At 44.0% G+C, this 17939-nt stretch overlaps 1 protein-coding gene across 2 annotated transcripts in view; it reads right to left on the bottom strand.

Moving 5' to 3' along the window:
* Positions 1–17462, bottom strand: part of LOC137167619 (reticulophagy regulator 1-like) — a 58526-nt gene extending 41064 nt beyond the window's left edge. For both annotated transcript variants that reach the window (XM_067569838.1, XM_067569830.1), the window contains exon 1: positions 17043–17462. In XM_067569838.1, the coding sequence (XP_067425939.1) occupies positions 17043–17350 (308 nt within the window). In that variant the 5' untranslated portion in view covers positions 17351–17462. The remainder of the gene's footprint in view (positions 1–17042) is intronic.
* Positions 17463–17939: the final 477 nt, after the last annotated feature.

Below are 17939 nucleotides of genomic sequence, written 5' to 3'. Positions count from 1 at the left end.
GCAGGATTTCCTGGGAGGCTAATATGAGGGGGAAAGGAACCCAAGAGAGCTGGCTGTATTTTAAAGAGACCTTATTGAGGGCACAAGAGCAAACCATCCCGATGTGCAGAAAGAATAGCAAATATGGTAGGCATCCAGCTTGGCTTAACAAAGATGTCCTTGGCGAACTTAAACGCAAAAAAGAAGCTTACAAAAAGTGGAAGCTTGGTCAGATGACTAGGGAGGATTATATAAACACTGCTCGAACGTGCAGGAATGAAATCAGGAAGGCCAAAGCACAATTGGAGTTGCAGCTAGCAAGGGACGTGAAGGGGAACAAGAAGGGTTTCTACAGGCATGTTGCCAACAAGAGGAAGATTAGAGAAAGTGTGGGCCCCTTAGAGAATGAGGGAGGTGACCTAGTGATGGAGGATGTGGAGAAAGCTGAGGTACTCAATGCCTTTTTTGCCTCTGTCTTCACAGACAAGATCAGCTCTCAGACTGCTGCACTGGGTGGCACAGAATGGGAAGGAGGCGAACATCCCTCAGTGCTGAAGGAACGGGTCCAAGACTATTTAGAAGGATTGGACATTCACAAGTCCATGGGGCCGGATGCAATGCACCCGAGGGTGCTGAGGGAGTTGGCTGAGGTGATTTCAGAGCCATTGGCTATTATCTTTGAAAGCTCGTGGCAACCGGGGGAGGTCCCTGAGGACTGGAAAAAAGCAAATATAGTGCCCATCTTCAAGAAAGGGAGGAAAGAGGATCCAGGGAACTACAGACCGGTCAGCCTCACCTCAATCCCTGGAAAGATCATGGAGCAGGTCCTTAAGGAATCCATTTTAAGGCACTTGGAGGAGAGGAAGGTGATCAGGAACAGTCAACACGGATTCACTAAGGGAAAGTCATGCCTGACCAACCTGATTGCTTTCTATGATGAGGTGACTGGCTCTGTGGATGTAGGGAAGGCGGTGGATGTGATATACCTTGACTTTAGCAAAGCTTTTGATACTGTCTCACACAGTATTCTTATCAGCAAGTTAAAGAAGTATGGGTTGGATGAATGGACTATAAAATGGATAGAGAACTGGCTAGAGCATAGGGCTCAACGAGTAGTGATCAATGGCTCCATGTCTAGCTGGCAACCGGTCACAAGCGGAGTTCCCCAGGGGTCGGTCCTGGGGCCGGTTTTGTTCAACATCTTTATTAATGATCTGGAGGATGGGGTAGATTGCACCCTCAGCAAGTTTGCGTACGACACTAAGCTGGGGGGAGTGGTAGATACCCTGGAGGGTAGGGATAGGATACAGAGTGACCTAAACAAACTGGAGGATTGGGCCAAAAGAAATCTAATGAGGTTCAACAAGGACAAGTGCAGAGTCCTCCACTTAGGAAGGAAGAATCCCATGCACAGCTATAGACTGGGGACCGACGAGCTGGGCAGCAGCTCTGCAGAAAAGGACCTGGGGGTAACGGTGGATAAAAAGCTGGATATGAGTCAGCAGTGTGCCCTGGTTGTCAAGAAGGCTAATGGCATATTGGGCTGCATTAGGAGGGGCATTGCCAGCAGGTCGCGGGAAGTGATTATTCCCCTCTAGTCGGCATTGGTGAGGCCGCATTTAGAATATTGTGTCCAGTTTTGGGCCCCCCACTACAAAAAGGATGTGGACAAGATAGAGAGAGTGCAGCAGAGGGCAACCAAAATGATTAGGGGGCTGGAGCACAGGACTTATGAGGAGAGGCTGAGGGAACTGCGCTTGTTTAGTCTGCAAAAGAGAAGAGTGAGGGTGGATTTGATAGCAGCCTTTAACTACCTGAAAGGGGGTTCCAGGGAGGATGGGGCTAGGCTGTTCTCGGTGGTGGCAGATGACAGAACAAGGAGCAACGGTCTCAAGTTGCAGGGCGGGAGGTCTAGGTTGGACATTAGGAAAAAGTTTTTTACTAGGAGGGTGGTGAAGCACTGGAATGGGTTACCTAGGGAGGTGGTGGAATCTCCATCCTTAGAGGTTTTTAAGCTGAGGCTTGACAAAGCCCTGGTTGGGATGATATAGTTGAGGTTAGTCCTGCTTTGAGCAGGGGGTTGGACTAGATGACCTCCTGAGGTCCCTTCCAACTCTAATATTCTATGATTCTATATCTTTCAGAAACAATAGATAGATCGGGAAATGCCCACACAACAGAATATTTAAAAGAAGTGGCAGTGAAAGCTGTAACAAACTGAACAAAAATTCAACTGTCACGTGCGCAGTTTTGTCACAGACAATGCTGCAAATGTGGGAAAGATGAGTAAATACTTAGAAGAAGAAACGGAAGGATGCTTCTTAATAACATATGGCTGCAATGCCCATTTAATGAATCTTTTAGCCAAAGACTTAAGTACGTCTTCTACAGGAATAAAAGAAAATGTTGCTGAAGGTGCAAAAGACATTCATAACAACCATTTCACTTCAGCTTCACTGAAGAGAGCAGGAGAATCCAAACTAATTGTCCCTCAAGATGTTCGATGGAATTCTGTGGCTGATTTTTTTGAACAGTGTATTAACAACTGGCCTATTCTCATAAACTTTGTGAAGAAAACCGTGATAAAATAGATGGAAGTATCTCATCCAAAGTATTTAAGATTGGATTAAAGAGGAATGTAGAGGATATGCTCAGTATACTGAAGCCTATATCCATAGCCTTAAACAAACTTCAGAGAAATTGTTGCTGCATTGCTGATGCTGTCAAAATTTGGAAGGCACTTCAAGAGACATTGAAGAATGAAATACCTCACCAGAAAGTTAAACTGCAGGCAATAAAGACGCAAATGGATCAAGCACTAACTCCACCTCATTTTCTTGCAAACATTCTCAACCCCGGATATAAAGATAGATGCCTAACTTCAGAAGAAGATGATGCTGCCATGGCATGGGCATCTCAAAATCACTCCTCAGTTATGCCAGTCATAATAAATTTCAGGGCTGGAGTGGAACCATTTAAACAGTACATGTTTACTGATGATGTTTTGAACAAAGTCACTCCCCTGAATTGGTAGAAATCATTAGCCAGGCACCTTGAAATAGAGAAAATAAAAATAATAAAAAAAAAAGTTTAAAGGACAGCTGTCAGCCAGCAACTCAGGAGACTGCTGTAATTCTAAATGTGAAACATTTATGTAACATATATGATTTAGTTTAATAAAATATAAGTGCTATTGTATTTGTGTGTGAGATTTAGTTCTTATCATTCCTAATGTACTGCTGCTGCATCTGCAGCTTGACATAAGTAATTAGAATTATGTATTATCCTAAATTAATAAAAATCAAGTTATCTAAAAAATTAGACAAAGTATACCCTCCTAGATGTTGTAAAGTGCTGTACTGAGTTTTAAATTAACATGTTTTAGGGATCAGATTTGCATTCTTGTTTAAGAAATATGTGAAGTAGTAGCAGTGAGAAACTTGATTTAAATCAATAATTTTCTCTTGGTGATTTAAATCATGATTTAAATTGCCTTGGTGTAAATCAATCCACCCTGTTTCTAGGTAATCCATTCCAGTGGTTCATCACTCTCAGTGAATTTTTTTTCCTAATATCCAACCACTGTAACTTGAGACCATTGCTCCTTGTTCTGTCATCTGCCATCACTGAGAACAACGTAGCTCTATCCTCTTTGGAACCTCCCATTCAGATGGTTAAAAGCTGCTATCAAATCCCCCCTCACTCCTCTCTTCTGCCAACTAAATAAGACCAGTTCCCTCAGCCTTTCCTTATAAGTCATGTGCTTCAGCCCCCAATGATTTTCGTTCCCCTCCACTGGACTCTCTCCAATTTGTCCACATCCTTTCTGTGGTGGGGGGGACCAAATCTGGACAATGCTCCAGATGTGGCCTCACCAGTGCCAAATGGAGGGGAATAATCACCTTCCCGGATCTGCTGGCAATGCTTCTACTATAGCAGCCTAATATACCATTAGACTTCTTGGCAACAAGGGCACCTTGTTAATTCATAACCAGTTTCTTGTCCACTAACCCCCAGGTCCTTTTCTGCACATCTGCTGCCTCGCCAGTCAGTCCCCAGTCTGTAGCTATGCATGGGATTCTTCCACCTTAAGTGCATGACTCTGCACTTGTCCTTGTTGAATCTCATCGATTTTTTTTGGCCCAATTCGTCTTGGTCACTCTGTATCCTATCCCTACTCTCCAGCATATCTACCACTCCCCGCAGTTTAATGTCATCAGCAAACTTGCTGAGGGTGCAATCCACCCCATCATTCAGAGAATTAATGAGGATGTTGAACAAAACTAGCCCCAGGACCAACTCCTGGGGCACTCCGCTTGGTACCGGCTGCCAACTAGACTTCAAGCCATCGATCACTACCTACTGAGCTGATGATCTAGCCAGCTTTCCATCCATCATATAGTCCATTCATCCAAGCCATACTACTTTAACTTGCTGGCAAGAATACTGTGGGAGACCATATCAAAAGCTTTGCTGAAGTCAAAGTATATCACATCCACCACTTTCCCCACATCCAAAGAACCAGTCATCTCATCGTAGAAGGCAATCAGGTTGGTCAGGCATGACTTGCCCTTGGTGAATCCATACTGACTGTTCTTGATCACCTTCCTCTTCTCCGAGCACTTCAAAATGGATTCCTTGAGGACCTGGCTCCATGATATTTAATTTTATTGTTAGACATTTCCCACAAGCAATGGATCTATCCATAACATATGGATGAACAAGTTCTTACTTATGCCCTTTTATCGCCTTTATTTACAAGCAACAGGATAACAAAATAGGTATATTTTTATATAGTCCAGTTTTTAAATAAAAGTAACAAAAAACATACATTAAATAGGAAAAAATTATATAAAAACTTTGTTTTAATCTTATTTACATAAGACAAATTTATCTTCTCATAGTCCAAAATTTACAAAAGCATGTATGTGCTTCTGGAAATGGGGGCTTCCACTGTCCTCTAGGTCTTCAGGCCTCTAGTCACTTGTTTGGGAAAATATGGGGATCATAGATACAGATTACCAATTCTTCTTATAAAAACCTCACTCTGAACCAAAGGGTTAATTTCAACCACGTCAAAGACAAATCACAAGTTTCTTTGACTCCAATAAACTTTCAGCTGAAGTAAAACTATTTATTCTCGACCACAGCACGTCTCCATTCTAGAACTCCTCCTCCCCTGCCAAATGTACATAAAAAAACTTCCTAGGGAGTTGCAGCACCAGCTCCTGATGTCACCATCTATAAATTATTGGGTTGCAGAGCCCAGATTTATCACAACAATGTCTGTTAATAAAATAAGGGGTATATCAGGGTCAAATCAAATACCACACTTAACTCAGTGTTGAAAATGAAGGCATTTCACAAATTCTACCATCACACCACTGTAAGTACAGCATACATCCATGAAAGCCAAAATTACTCTGGATTTACACAAGCTGTAAGAGAGCAGAACCTGGCTTTTTTTACAGTTCTAAAAACATGCCCAGATGCCCCTATTAGAGCTGTATTTCTGGCACAGTACAGAAAAAACATTAATCTAATTTCTTATATAGTAGCAGCACTCCAGCCTTAAATCTCCTTTTTCATGTTTGTAAAGCCAACATTAAATCTAGCTAAACTCTTATCCTGCAGTCTCTAAGATGTTACATACTGTATACCTCTGCCATTCTTCACAGTTTTCAAAATCCTGTCCATTATCTGAATGGGCTCATATTACTTAGATGGTAAAAGACAGGAGAAAGAGGTTTTCTTCAAGAGAATTGATTTAGACATAGGACTCAGTAGTTGAGAATTACAGTATTTGGAAAGAAAATTTTAAAAAGCTCTACGAATCTTCTGTTCCACTTTCTCTGGGATTTCCACCAGATGCAGATGCAGTTTTCTTCCTGGATTTGATCCCTAGGTTGCTCACTAATGCTGTTTTCCTCAATGGCAGCAGAAAACATCATGGTACACAGGCAATTCCAAATCTGTTACCCATATCTTGAATTTTTCTGGAGATTGATCCTGTTCTGTTATTATTGGTAGAAAAAAGTCTAGGAAATTGTCTTTTTTAAAAAAAAGTAAGTCTGGCTTTTAAACAATGCTGATTTTAGTTCTAAACCAGTCTTTCATCCAAAATCACATGAGCTGTTTCTAAGACGCTGCTGTGACAATGGTGTTTATAAATTTTTGCTAACTAAATTAAACTTGGTTTTTGCATTCAGACATACCCTTCTATTCCTGAAACCTTCACAGTTTTAAAAAATCCAGACTGAAAAAGAAGAGTCTTGATCTAAAAAGCTCAGAATGAACCAAAGCAGGTAGTCTTGCATTCAGCTCAGAGCTCCAACCTGTGTTCACTTGCATTAATTTTCCTCAAGAATACACAGGTGCTGGAACTAGAGGTCCTACTGCACCCCCTGGCTTGAAGTAGTAACAACAACAACAACCCAAAGACTTAGTTTCTGCCTTCAGCAACCCCACTATAAAAATTGTTCCAGCACCACCACTGCAAGAGTACGCTTTCTGGAATTTCAGTCTTGTAGGGAATAAAAATGGAAGGCTCTCTATTTAGGACCACAGGTCATTTTGCCACAAAGCATGCAACAAGTTACGGTATTTTAGATGGTCCTAGTAAAACAACGGCAACATCAATGAAGAACACAAGCTGATTTTAAAAAAAAGCAGCAATCCTGAAAATGGAGACTTTATCAAACTAGGAAGGAGAGAGACATGCAATACTGCTAATGATAAAGCTTAGCAGGATGGAATCATGCTGCTGCTCAAACCTGCTAATTTCAGGATTTTTTCCTGCTCTAGTGATTTCAGGAGACCAAGTACTTACAAAAGCAGTATGAAAGGAATGTGAAACCTACCTTACTATTACAAATCCTTTGCATCTACCATATAATGGAATCCATAGGGATATCTGTACTCATATCTCAATCATTAAGCTACCTCCTTATCCATTCTATTATATTGATTCCTTGGCTTTCATGAGCATGACCCCATACCATAAAGTGTGTTCTCCTAGTTCTCTCATCTTATGGAAAACCGGTTTAACAATGGAAAGATCCACATCTTTTCCATCTCAGATTGTTCATCAGATTAACATATAGCCTGAAAATAGAAAAAATAATTAATTCTCTTATGGAGAGACATCTTAGATCTGTCCTTCCAAGCTTGGGTGAGGCTGTAAAACGTATTATACCTTTTAGGAGGAACATCTATACAAATAGGCTGTCTAATTTATCTGTAACAAGAAATATAAGTACACATGGTAACATATCAGCATTGGGGAATGGTTTAGATCAGTGGTTCTCAACCTTTCCAGATTACTGTACCCCTTTCAGTGGTCATATTTGTCTTGTGTACCTGTTTTACCTCACTTAAACTACTTGCTTACAAAATCAGACATAAAAGACAAGTGTCACAGTGCACTATTACTGAAAAATTGCTTCTTTCTCATTTTGTCTGATAGAATTTTTAGTTGGTACTGACTTCGCTGGTGCTTTTTATGTAGCCTGTTATAAAACTAGGCAAATATCTATATGAGATGATGTACCCCCTGGAAGACCTCTGCATACCCCCAGGGGTACAAGTACCCCTGGTTGAGAACCACTGGTTTAGATTATCGTTTAGAGGGAATTCACACCTTATTCTCACACAAAACTATCTAAGTCATCTATATACAAGTAACTGAGCAGGCAAGGAGAAGAGGGGAGAAACATAACCCTTCCAACCCAGATCAGGCAGCCGGGTATTAGTACAGCTCCTCCACTGCCATTACTTTTAACTATAGACTGGAATAAAGGATACTGTCCTTCACTGAACCCTTTGGAGGAGCTACGCCTAAATGTGGATCCAATGTCCCCTCTCTGGCCTGCCTCAAAATACCAGCATATTCAGAGCCAGCACACAGACTACTTCTCTTGTGCAAGGAGTGAAGATGAGTCCATTAGCAGCCAAATATACCTACCTCCCCTGCACACAGGAGTATTATGGAGGTTCCTTGGTATAGAGATGTGTGCAAGGAAGGGTTTTATTCTTATGAGCCTCATCTATATCAGGAAATCAATTTTTTTAAAGTCAAGTTAGCTGACATGATGGTGTAGACAAAAACAAGTCATGTTCAGCAACTGCAAACTCGTGGTCAGCATCACATCAGCTAGCTAAAGTAATATAAATCATGTTTAAGCACAAAATATTCTAATGAAGGCAAGGTGAAAAGAAAGGGTGGTTTTGTGATTTGAGAACATCCTGAGGTTTCGGACATCAGGTTCTGTATCCTGCTCTGACAAAAACTTTCTGGGTGACAATGGAGAAGTCAAAGAGGACCAAATTTTCTAGTGTGCCTATGAACAACTCTGCACATACCAGACTGAGGCATACAATTCACTGCCTCGATTACATACGTACACTTTTGTAGGGGGAAGAGATGGCATGCCTACGTCCGTCATATACAAGAGCACACACACCTCTTTCAAAATTTGGGCTTCAGCCACCAGGTCAAGTAGCTCAGTTTTGTCCTCGTAACATTAAAATAAAGAGCAGATCTGCATATAGTGTGTGTACACATTCCAAACAGGCATGCAAATCCCTACATGTATTTGACTTGCCTATGAGGTAGCTTACAATTTGTGTGCGCACATTTGAAAACCTAGCCTAGTAAATAGAGTTCAGACCTAAAAAACGTTTGTAAATTGCTTTGAAATCTTTGCATGGTCAGCACTATAAATGCCAACTATAAGTAGAAGGGATTTCAAATAAGGAGAAGAATCGATCTTCTTTTAATCACAAATCTTAAGGCATATCAAATACTTTATCAACAAATATGCTATTTCTTTCAGCATTTTGTAGGTGTTTTTTTACAGTTAGTACTCCTGGGTGAATTCTGTGCCAAAAGATTAAAAATTCTGCAAATTTCTGCATATCTTATTTGTCAAAATAACACAACGTAATCATGCCAATTTCAGTTATTTTGGTAATTTATTTCAAAATACCTGTCAGCAGTATGTCGATAACAATACACACAACAACAACAAAATTCAGGAAATGTTTGATAAATAGATTCCTTACTAGGCATATTAATACAGGACTTTGACTAATAATTCATTTAAGCTACAATACAGAAACTTATTTCCCGCACCCCTCGGAAGTCATTTAAATGCTTGGCTGACCCCCTGCCTCTTCCACCTATTTGCAAACTAGGGTGGGTGGGTTGGCGTGAACCCGCCCACCGCTCAAACCCCCAGCCCAAGGGGAGGAGCCACCGGACGTAGAGAGCAACTAATTTCGTGGGACAACAAATGTAAAAACAGGAAAGGGCGTGAGGGTCACAGGTATAAACGAAGGGAACCGGAAGGGGACACTGAGCAGAGAACCCTGGACAGCGTCCACCGCTCCCGGAAGGTATCAATGGAGCCGGTGGACGCCGCCCAGAAGAACTCTGCCCGGAGACGTGAATGGAGAAGGGAACGGAAATAGGCCCCACAGTTGCAGGACGCCTCCCCAGCCAACCTCCCCTCCCTGGTATTGAAGATGGTGACTTTCGCCAGGGCCAGGAGGAGGTTGATGAGGAGGTCCCGCGACTTCGTGGGGCCACGGATAGGGTGTGCGTAAATAAACAAGTGCGGGGAAAAGTGCAGCCAGAACCTCAGCAGGAGGTTCTGGAGGAGCCGGAAGAGGGGCTGCAGCCTGGCGCACTCCAGGTACGCGTGCGCCAGGATCTCCCTCGTGCCACAAAAGGGGCAGGTGTCGGGGCGGGGGGTGAACCGCGCCAAGAACACGCCCGTGCTCACGGCTCCGTGCAGGAGCCACCAACTGATGTCCCCGGTGGGCTGTGGGGTCAAGGTGGAATATAGGCTGGCCCACCGGGGGTCCCCGCCCTCCAGAGGTGGCAACAGGTCCCGCCATTTGGTGTCGGGGCGGGACGCGAGGGCGGGGAAGTGAAGGGTGTGGAGCACGAGCATGTAAATGTGGTCCCTTGGCGCGGTTCGGAAAGGGACCGGCTGCAAATCATGCAGCCGGCTCGGTGCATGGGGGGGGGGGGGGGGGCCGAGCGGGCTCGCGGGGCCGGGGCCCGATGGAGAGTGCAGGAGGGCCGGGGCTGAGGGGCGGGCAGGGAACACCCTCTCCCAGGACCCGCTCGAGGTAGGTGTGAGCAGCGGGGGGCAAGCCTGCCCTCACCTCCTGGAGTACGCGCCGGGGGGTTCGAAGGGTGGAGAGCCCCATGCGCCGAGCCAGCGCGTGGGGATCCACCCAGTCCCCCCGGTCATAGTCCAGGAGGTCTCCGATCTTGGTGACTCCTGCCAGGACCAGCCTCCGTCGCACCAGTGCGACGGAGGCTGGTGCGACAGAGGCTGCCTCTTCCATTCAGTCAGGCACATCTGCCTCTGTCCCCATGTGTCTCTGTACCCCCACTCAGCCACCCCTTTTTCCCCAGTGCCCATATCTACACTGCACCCCTCCTACCCCAATGGGCATGTGGCCCTGCACGCTCACTCCCATTCAACCGTTGGCTCAATGCTGTCACCCCACTAGCTCGTTTCCCTGCCCCAGTCTGTCCTCCCCACTAGCCCTTCTGAACCCCAGTCTACGTGACCCTCCCAGCACCCCTGTGTGTCCTGCTCTGTCCATCCCCCCCATATCCTGTGCCTCCTCACCTGGCCCTGTGGGCAGGGTGCTGTGAGGAATGCAGCCAATGCCCCCTCCCCGTCCACGGCTGGCTGAACCAGCCTGTGAGCTGGCTAACCTCTGTTTCGGCACCAAAACATCCTTTGGTGGCCAAAAGGTATAATTGTAGCACCTCTCCGGCAGAACATATGTTCTGCAGGAGAAGGGAGGGAAATCTGCAGGGGACATGTACTGGAGTAAGTTGGACTTCATGGTATCAGGTGGAAAAAATTCCTTAGCAAAGTCTCCATGCTGATGCACTGCATACAGCCACTTCGGATGGATGATGAGTTGCTACTTCTTTTTCTGATATTTGTGTCACCGCGCTATTTCAGGAGATGACCAAAGAGGCTTCACATAATGACAGAAATAAACATTAAGGGACAAAAAACAACAAACAAAAAGATGTCAGTGTGTGGATAGTGATTGTATAAGGTTTTGTTGATAAGTCTAGCCAGCTCACTCATCCTCCACCCTGTCCAATACAGAAGCTGTGTAAATGCAGATATGCTTCCTCATGTCAATTAGAGTCTTAATGCAGTGTTATTATCAATAACTTTCATGGACTCTTGCGCATCTCTGAGTAGTGCACAAAGTCACACTGAAGCAATTCACTTTATCCCACAGCAGACTGTAAACTATATAAATCCTTATCTGTTATGCCTCCAGATAACATAAGCCATAATTGCAACAATTTGATATATTTTATACATACACAAATACAAACAATGTAGTGTATATATATACACACATACATGCATACACACACACACTTTTATTTATTATATATATATATATATATATACATACACACACACATATATATATATATATACATACACACACATATATACACACGCGCGCGCACACGCACACACACAGAATCATTCTTTCCCCCATGAAAATATATAACAAAAGTATGCATATTTGCAGAGGTTAAACTAACTGCGCCATAAACAATTTTAGACTAAATGGCAGCAAGTTTTAAATGTGAGAATATAAGTCCATTTATCCTTGTAAATTACACTATTGTATATGCATGCATAAAAAATGGAAACAAAACATAATGAATGGAAAATATACTAAAGCAGCCCCCCAACCTGAAGCAAATACTCACCAGCAACCATACACCCTACAAAAAATCCTACCCAGGAACCTATCCCTGCAACAAACCCCGTTGTCAGCTTTGCCCACACATCGCTTCTAATTACATCATCACTGGTCCTAACCACATCAATCACACCATAAGGGGCTCATTCACCTGCATATCCACTAATGTTATATATGCCATCATGTGCCAGCAATGCCCCTTTGCCATGTACATTGGCCAAACTGGACTGTCACTACGCACAAGGATAAATGGACACAAATCAGACATAAAAAATAACAACATCCATAAACCAGTGGGAGAACTCTTTAATTCCCCAGGGCATTCTGTCTCTGACCTGAAAGTTGCTGGACTTCTCCAAAAACAGACTTCAAAGAGAAACTGCTGAGTTAGAAATGATCTGCAAACTTGACACATTCAAACTGGGTTTAAACAGAGACTCGGAGTGGCTCTCTCACTAAGGAAGGTAAATTACTTTGCTCACCCATTCTCACCTCCTACTCAATGGTTGTCATTAGGTCTTAAGTACCGGACTCCACCTCCCCATTGTTCTCAATGCATTTGGATATCTATAAGTTGCCTCTGTGATACCTATTTTCTGTATTACTGCATCTGAAGAAGAGAGCAGAAGTCTCTCGAAAGCTTATGTCTGCAAATATTAAATTTGTTAGTCTTTAAAGTGCCACAGAACTCCCATTGGTTTTTTTATAAAATACTTGGTTTAAGAAAATTCAGAGATGGAAAGGAACAACAAAAATAAGACTCACTGTCCAATACTGACTTAAACCCACTAAAAGACACAAATTATTTCTGAACTACCTCATGGGTTTGGTTTTGGGACCTCTTTTTATTATAGATGTAACATATTTGGGTGAGAATATCAAATCTTGATGATTATGCAAAGATTGTGTATGTTGCCTACACTGAGGAACAATGCAAACTTGTTCAGATAAATGTGCCATTATATTAGGATGGAAATTCAGTTTTATATAAAATTCTCTGTACTACAGGATTTGAAGATATTAAATGAAATAGACAATACTTAAGAAATCCAAGAGTCATGCAGCATTATTCTTACCAGAAAAGGAATTTAGCAGTTATTATATGAAAATCCTCAATTCTTCACTGACTTGCATTCCATGCAACTCTACTGAATTCATTGGAATAGAAATTTTTCCACTATTTTTCTACAAACATATGATATATCTATAATCCCCAAAAAGAGTTGTATCATAAGTAAACTATTCTCCTCAGTCTCAGCAAAAAAGTTAGGATGACATGATAAAGGGACAGAATACAAATGAAAAGTATTGATGCTACTATTAAACAATCACATTTAAGATCAAATACTAGATTGACATTGATCAGCTTCTTGCATAAAGGGTATCATCACACTGTTTTCAGGGTGATAGAAGCAGACATGGTATATCTATACTGCGGGCTCCTCAGCAATCGATGCAGCAGGATCGACTGAGTGGGTTGTGTAGACCTGCTCAATCGATGAGAAATGGGCTTTCCGGTTGATGCCATTAGTCCACCTACCAGAAAGGAGTAAGGCTGCATCGACAGGAGGGCATCTCCCACTGATGCAGCTCCATGTAGGCGCCGTACTACATCAATGTAAGTACATCAGTGGGAGATACGCAAGCTACATAACATAGCTTGCATATCTCCTGTCAACAGCAGTGTAGACCAGCCCTGAGAAGGAAGTTCTTGTGATTAAGATACTCCACTGGGAATTGGAAGATCTGGATTCAATAACCAGTGCCACCACAGACTTCCAGTGTAATCTTGGGCAAGTCTCTCTACTCACTATCTCAGTTCCCTACTTGTAAAATCAGGATAACACTTCCTTTCTACCACTCTTTTGTCTTGACTATTTAGTTTGTAAACTCTCTGGGGAAGCAAAATGGGACTTGATTCTTGACTGAGACTTGTAGGTGCTACTGTAATACAAATATTTTTAAAATATTTTTAAAATCCTTGCTATAAAAACATTCCATTTTAAAATACTTTCAGATTAATAATATTAATTTCTTTAATGCTGTTCAAACTGAGTAAAGTACAATAAGTAAACAATTAAATCAGATGAGCCAATTTTGTCTTTTTAAAAAAAATCAGTTCTCTCTTTCTACTCATGTTCTAGGCATAAAGCTTCAATGCCTGTGAAGTTTTATTTATTTTTTTTAATCAAAGAACCTTTTCTAGTGACCTTAGATTTTGTAAAATTTGTATTTATACAACCAAAATTGTGTGTGATGAGATTTTTTTTTTTTTTTTAACTTTATTGATGCTTCACATTAGAAAGGTCTAAAATATGCACAAATGTTTGCAGGATCAAGGCCTTCAACACAGCATTTAACTAGAAGTCAAGAAAAACTCCACAAGAAATCTTGGCTATACTTTAAAGCTTCAAGGTACAGGATGGCCTACTAGAGGTGGGTGGCTCTCAGTATCCATTACACTGTCTTCACAATCAGAAAAGTAGCTGAACTAAGTCTTACTAGAGAAGATTTCAAGGTGATTGATTAGAAATATTTAAACTGAGAACGGATTTAAAAAATAGAGATAAGAATGGGTCAAACTACAAGGAGTTTACAAAAAGAAGGTCATAATGTAAATAGGAAGTACAAAAAATATTTTCGTCTGCACAAAGTCAGAGGAAACATACTTTGCACAGGGGGTTATTATGGTCAAGAAGGGGAGGGAAGATTATACTCTTAGGCAAGAGAATGGTAGTTGAGCTGCAGTAGCTTCCATCCCTGCCTATGCACACAAGTTTAAAATGTGTGACAACATGCAGAGGTTGGGAGGATGAGGGAAGGTAGTACCTCTCCTCAATGTCTGCTAGAACTAAACAGAGAGCTCCCACTACCCTCCCTGACTGCTCCCTCACAGCTTTCTCTCTAGCTAAATATGGGCTGGTATGGTTACAGATTTCCCACTCACCTCTTTGGCTGATGCAGTGAGAGATCCCTCACCTGTTCTAACCTGCTTTAACCACTGACTGTATAGTTCTTCTGGCTATCATCTATACACCTGAATCTTTCCTAGTTTGCTCTCACCTCTCAAGTCCCCCTGCACAATAAGATGGATGGAGGCCCCAAGAAGAACAGCTCCGCAGTGAAAAGGAGTTTTCTTAGTCCTGGATCTCTTTGACAGTCGGAATGTAGTGTGAACTAGAAATTCTGACAGAACCATTTCACTTAAATGTAGACATGCAGTAGAATACGAGTTGCCAATAAGACCATCAAAACCAACAATAAACATGAGTACAATAGAAAAAAAAAAAACTTTAAAAAATTTTAATTACAGAAGCAGAGAAGTGACGATGGTTGCACCCAGCTACAAATGGACAGGCTCAGCTCAGCCTTATCTTATTGACTATTCCTTATACTCAAAGTTATGCTCAGACTGAATGACAAATGGGGAAACCTGTAGTGCCCTAAATAAATGCACCCAATTCTACCTGAAATGCAGTAATTAATATAATTATGTCATACCTAACCAGTTTTAGTGCTATTACCAATACTACCTTTTATCATTTTATTACATCGCTTAGTTAAAAAAAATCATAAGGCATTGTGGCCCTTCGAGATTGTGAGCAACTGACTGGATCAGACATACCTAGAAAATGATGGCACAACTCTATAATCATTTTCTTATTGCAAGAAACCTACCTGCTATAGCAAGTATAGCAATATATGTTATGAATTAGGAGTGTTTATGATGGACTTCAACTGAGTTATGTATCACCTATCTCAAACCAGTAAAAAGCCCTTTAGTCTAGCCTAGGCATTAGAACATTTCTCTCCTTTCAATTTTCATGGATGACTACAACACCTATTAGCAAATGACAGTGCATTTCTTTTAATTAAAGAGCACAGGCCTATATTTTTGGATATGACAGAATATTTTCCTGTGTAGTGTCATGCTTAAGAAAATATTCAAGTTCTTTCCTTATGATTTGGACCACATACCCTTTAAAAAATGAATATTTCCAAGGTCATACAGAGTGGAGTTGTCAGTTAATCCACTTGTTTGTTTGCTTTGTCTCTTGTGTGCCTTACTGAGGAGGAAAGGGGGTAATCCCATGAGAGAAAACACAATTCAGTCCCCTATTCTCACTTGTATTAAGAGACTCATTGTACACATAGTGTTGTTTGTATGTACACAGAAGAATACATATAAGATCTGGTGATGGAGGTGGAGATTTTTATACACTGGCACAACCATGGATCAAAGAAGAGTTGAAACACATGAGTAGAAAAGTGTGGAATATTCCTATAGGAAATTACTTAAATTAGGACAATTTTTGGGGGAGGAGGAGTTGTATGGGGAGGTTTTGCAACACAATGTAAATATGCCCATTTCAATTATAAATCTTGTTTATTCAGAAAGTTGACCTAAATCTAACTAGTAAAGACCGAGTCAAACACAGAAGACGCAAAATACAGTAAGCCCTTATCCTGCAAAGGGCTTTTAAATGAGGTCACTGATTCTGCAAAACACACACAGGCTTAACTTTATGCCTATCACTCCTATTGCTACCAATTCCACATCAGTAGACCACTGTACCAGTGCAGATCCCATTTCACATTTGAGGTCTCATGAGCTTCACTCACCTTCCCAAAATGGGCTGGAGTCTGTGTGTCCCCCGTATCCCAAACCCAGAGGATGAAATCTGGTACCTGGGTGAGTCTAACCTCATAGCACGGATTTGTTGGTGGGGGAAGGGAAAGGACAAAAAATGATGCAAAACTAATGAAAACAAGTGCAGGAAAGAAACACTGTACTCTGGTCAGCTCTGGACACTGGATAGAAAGTGGGAGAGGAAGGGTATAAAGAGCTGAGGGATCTCTCCCTTGGATGAGGATATTAAGGAAGGAATGGGGTCTCTCCCAAGGTAAAGAGGAACAGAGTGGGGTGGGTCTCCCCAGGGGGAGGGGAGGGAAGAAGGTGTATTGGGGAGAAGGATGGAGGGGGGCACTCTCCTCATTGGGTGGGGGGAGTATAAAAGGAGATGAGGTGCATGGGGGGTGTCTCCCCTCAGAGAGAGATGAGTCTCTCCCATAGAGAAAGTGAAACAGGGTGCATGCATGGGCACAGGCTCTGCTCCTGGGGAGAAGGTTGTGGGGGTCTATGGCCACAGCGGGGGATCAGGTCCTTTCCGAGGCGGGGGGAACCGGGGTCTGTGGTCACGGGCGGGGCGGGGCGTGGCTGGTCTCTCCGGGGTTGGGGGGGGGGGGCAGCAGGGGGGGGCATCGCTCCCAGGGCCCCCCGGCCGGGCTCTCACCAGAACAGCAGGTTGGCGCAGACGAAGCCGCCCAGGCTGCGGAGCGGCCTCTCCCAGCTCAGAGCAGCCGCGACGCAGCAGCCCAGCGCCAGCCCGGTCTCCCCCAGCAGCGCGGACGCGGCTTCGCTTGACACCTGCTCCGGCTCCGGCTCCGGCTCCTCCTCCCCGGCCGCTGCGGGCGGCGGCGGCGGGTGCTGGTGCTGCTGGGGTCTCCCGGCCGCCGCGCTCCGAGCCCCGGGCACCTCCCGGCCGCCGCCGCCTCCCGCCGCTACGCCCTGCTGCTGCCGCGGGCACCCCGCACTCGCCATGTCTCGCTGACGGCTGCGGGCGGCCTGGGAGGGGGCGGGGCGAGAGCGCGGAGCCCCAGGAGGGCGGGGTCCACACGCGCGCAGCGGCGCCCTCTGCCAGGCAGCGGCTGACGTCACTGTGGGGCCCTGGAGCCGTTGCCACCGCTGCGGGCAGGCGAGCGCGAGGCAGGTGCTGTGAGGGGAAGCGCGCGGACCAGCCCAGGCGTTTCGCCCCCCGCCCGCGTTGCCGGCAGCAGCAGCAGCAGCAGTGCCGCGCCCCTCCACTCCAGCCGCCGTCACCAGGGCAACGATTGTGTCATAAATCTACTTCCTGAAGGCCGCTGCCACGTGCCGTGGATCTAGGCGGGAGGCCGCGGCGATTGCCTCTGTGGCTGGGGCTGCGGAGTCGGGGCGCGGGCGGCTCCTCAACCTGGGCGCGGGGTAGGGCTGAGCCAAGCGTGCCCCACAGCAGCCGAGTGCGCTGTGCCGATGCGCATTTATTTACTTGAGAAACCTCCGCTGGGCGATGTAAGGGTCACAACTCACAGGCGCCACTAGCGAGCGAACCGCAAGGCCAGAAAGTTGGGAGAAAGGCCTGCTGCTGGGTGAG

The sequence above is a fragment of the Emydura macquarii genome, unplaced genomic scaffold, assembly GCF_026122565.2.
Source record: "Emydura macquarii macquarii isolate MOO-44397 ecotype Brisbane River unplaced genomic scaffold, CSIRO-AGI_Emac_v2 contig_320, whole genome shotgun sequence".
Lineage (NCBI taxonomy): Eukaryota > Metazoa > Chordata > Testudines > Chelidae > Emydura > Emydura macquarii.
The sequence above is the reverse complement of the archived record's forward strand: the minus strand, read 5'-3'. Positions and strand labels throughout refer to the sequence as shown.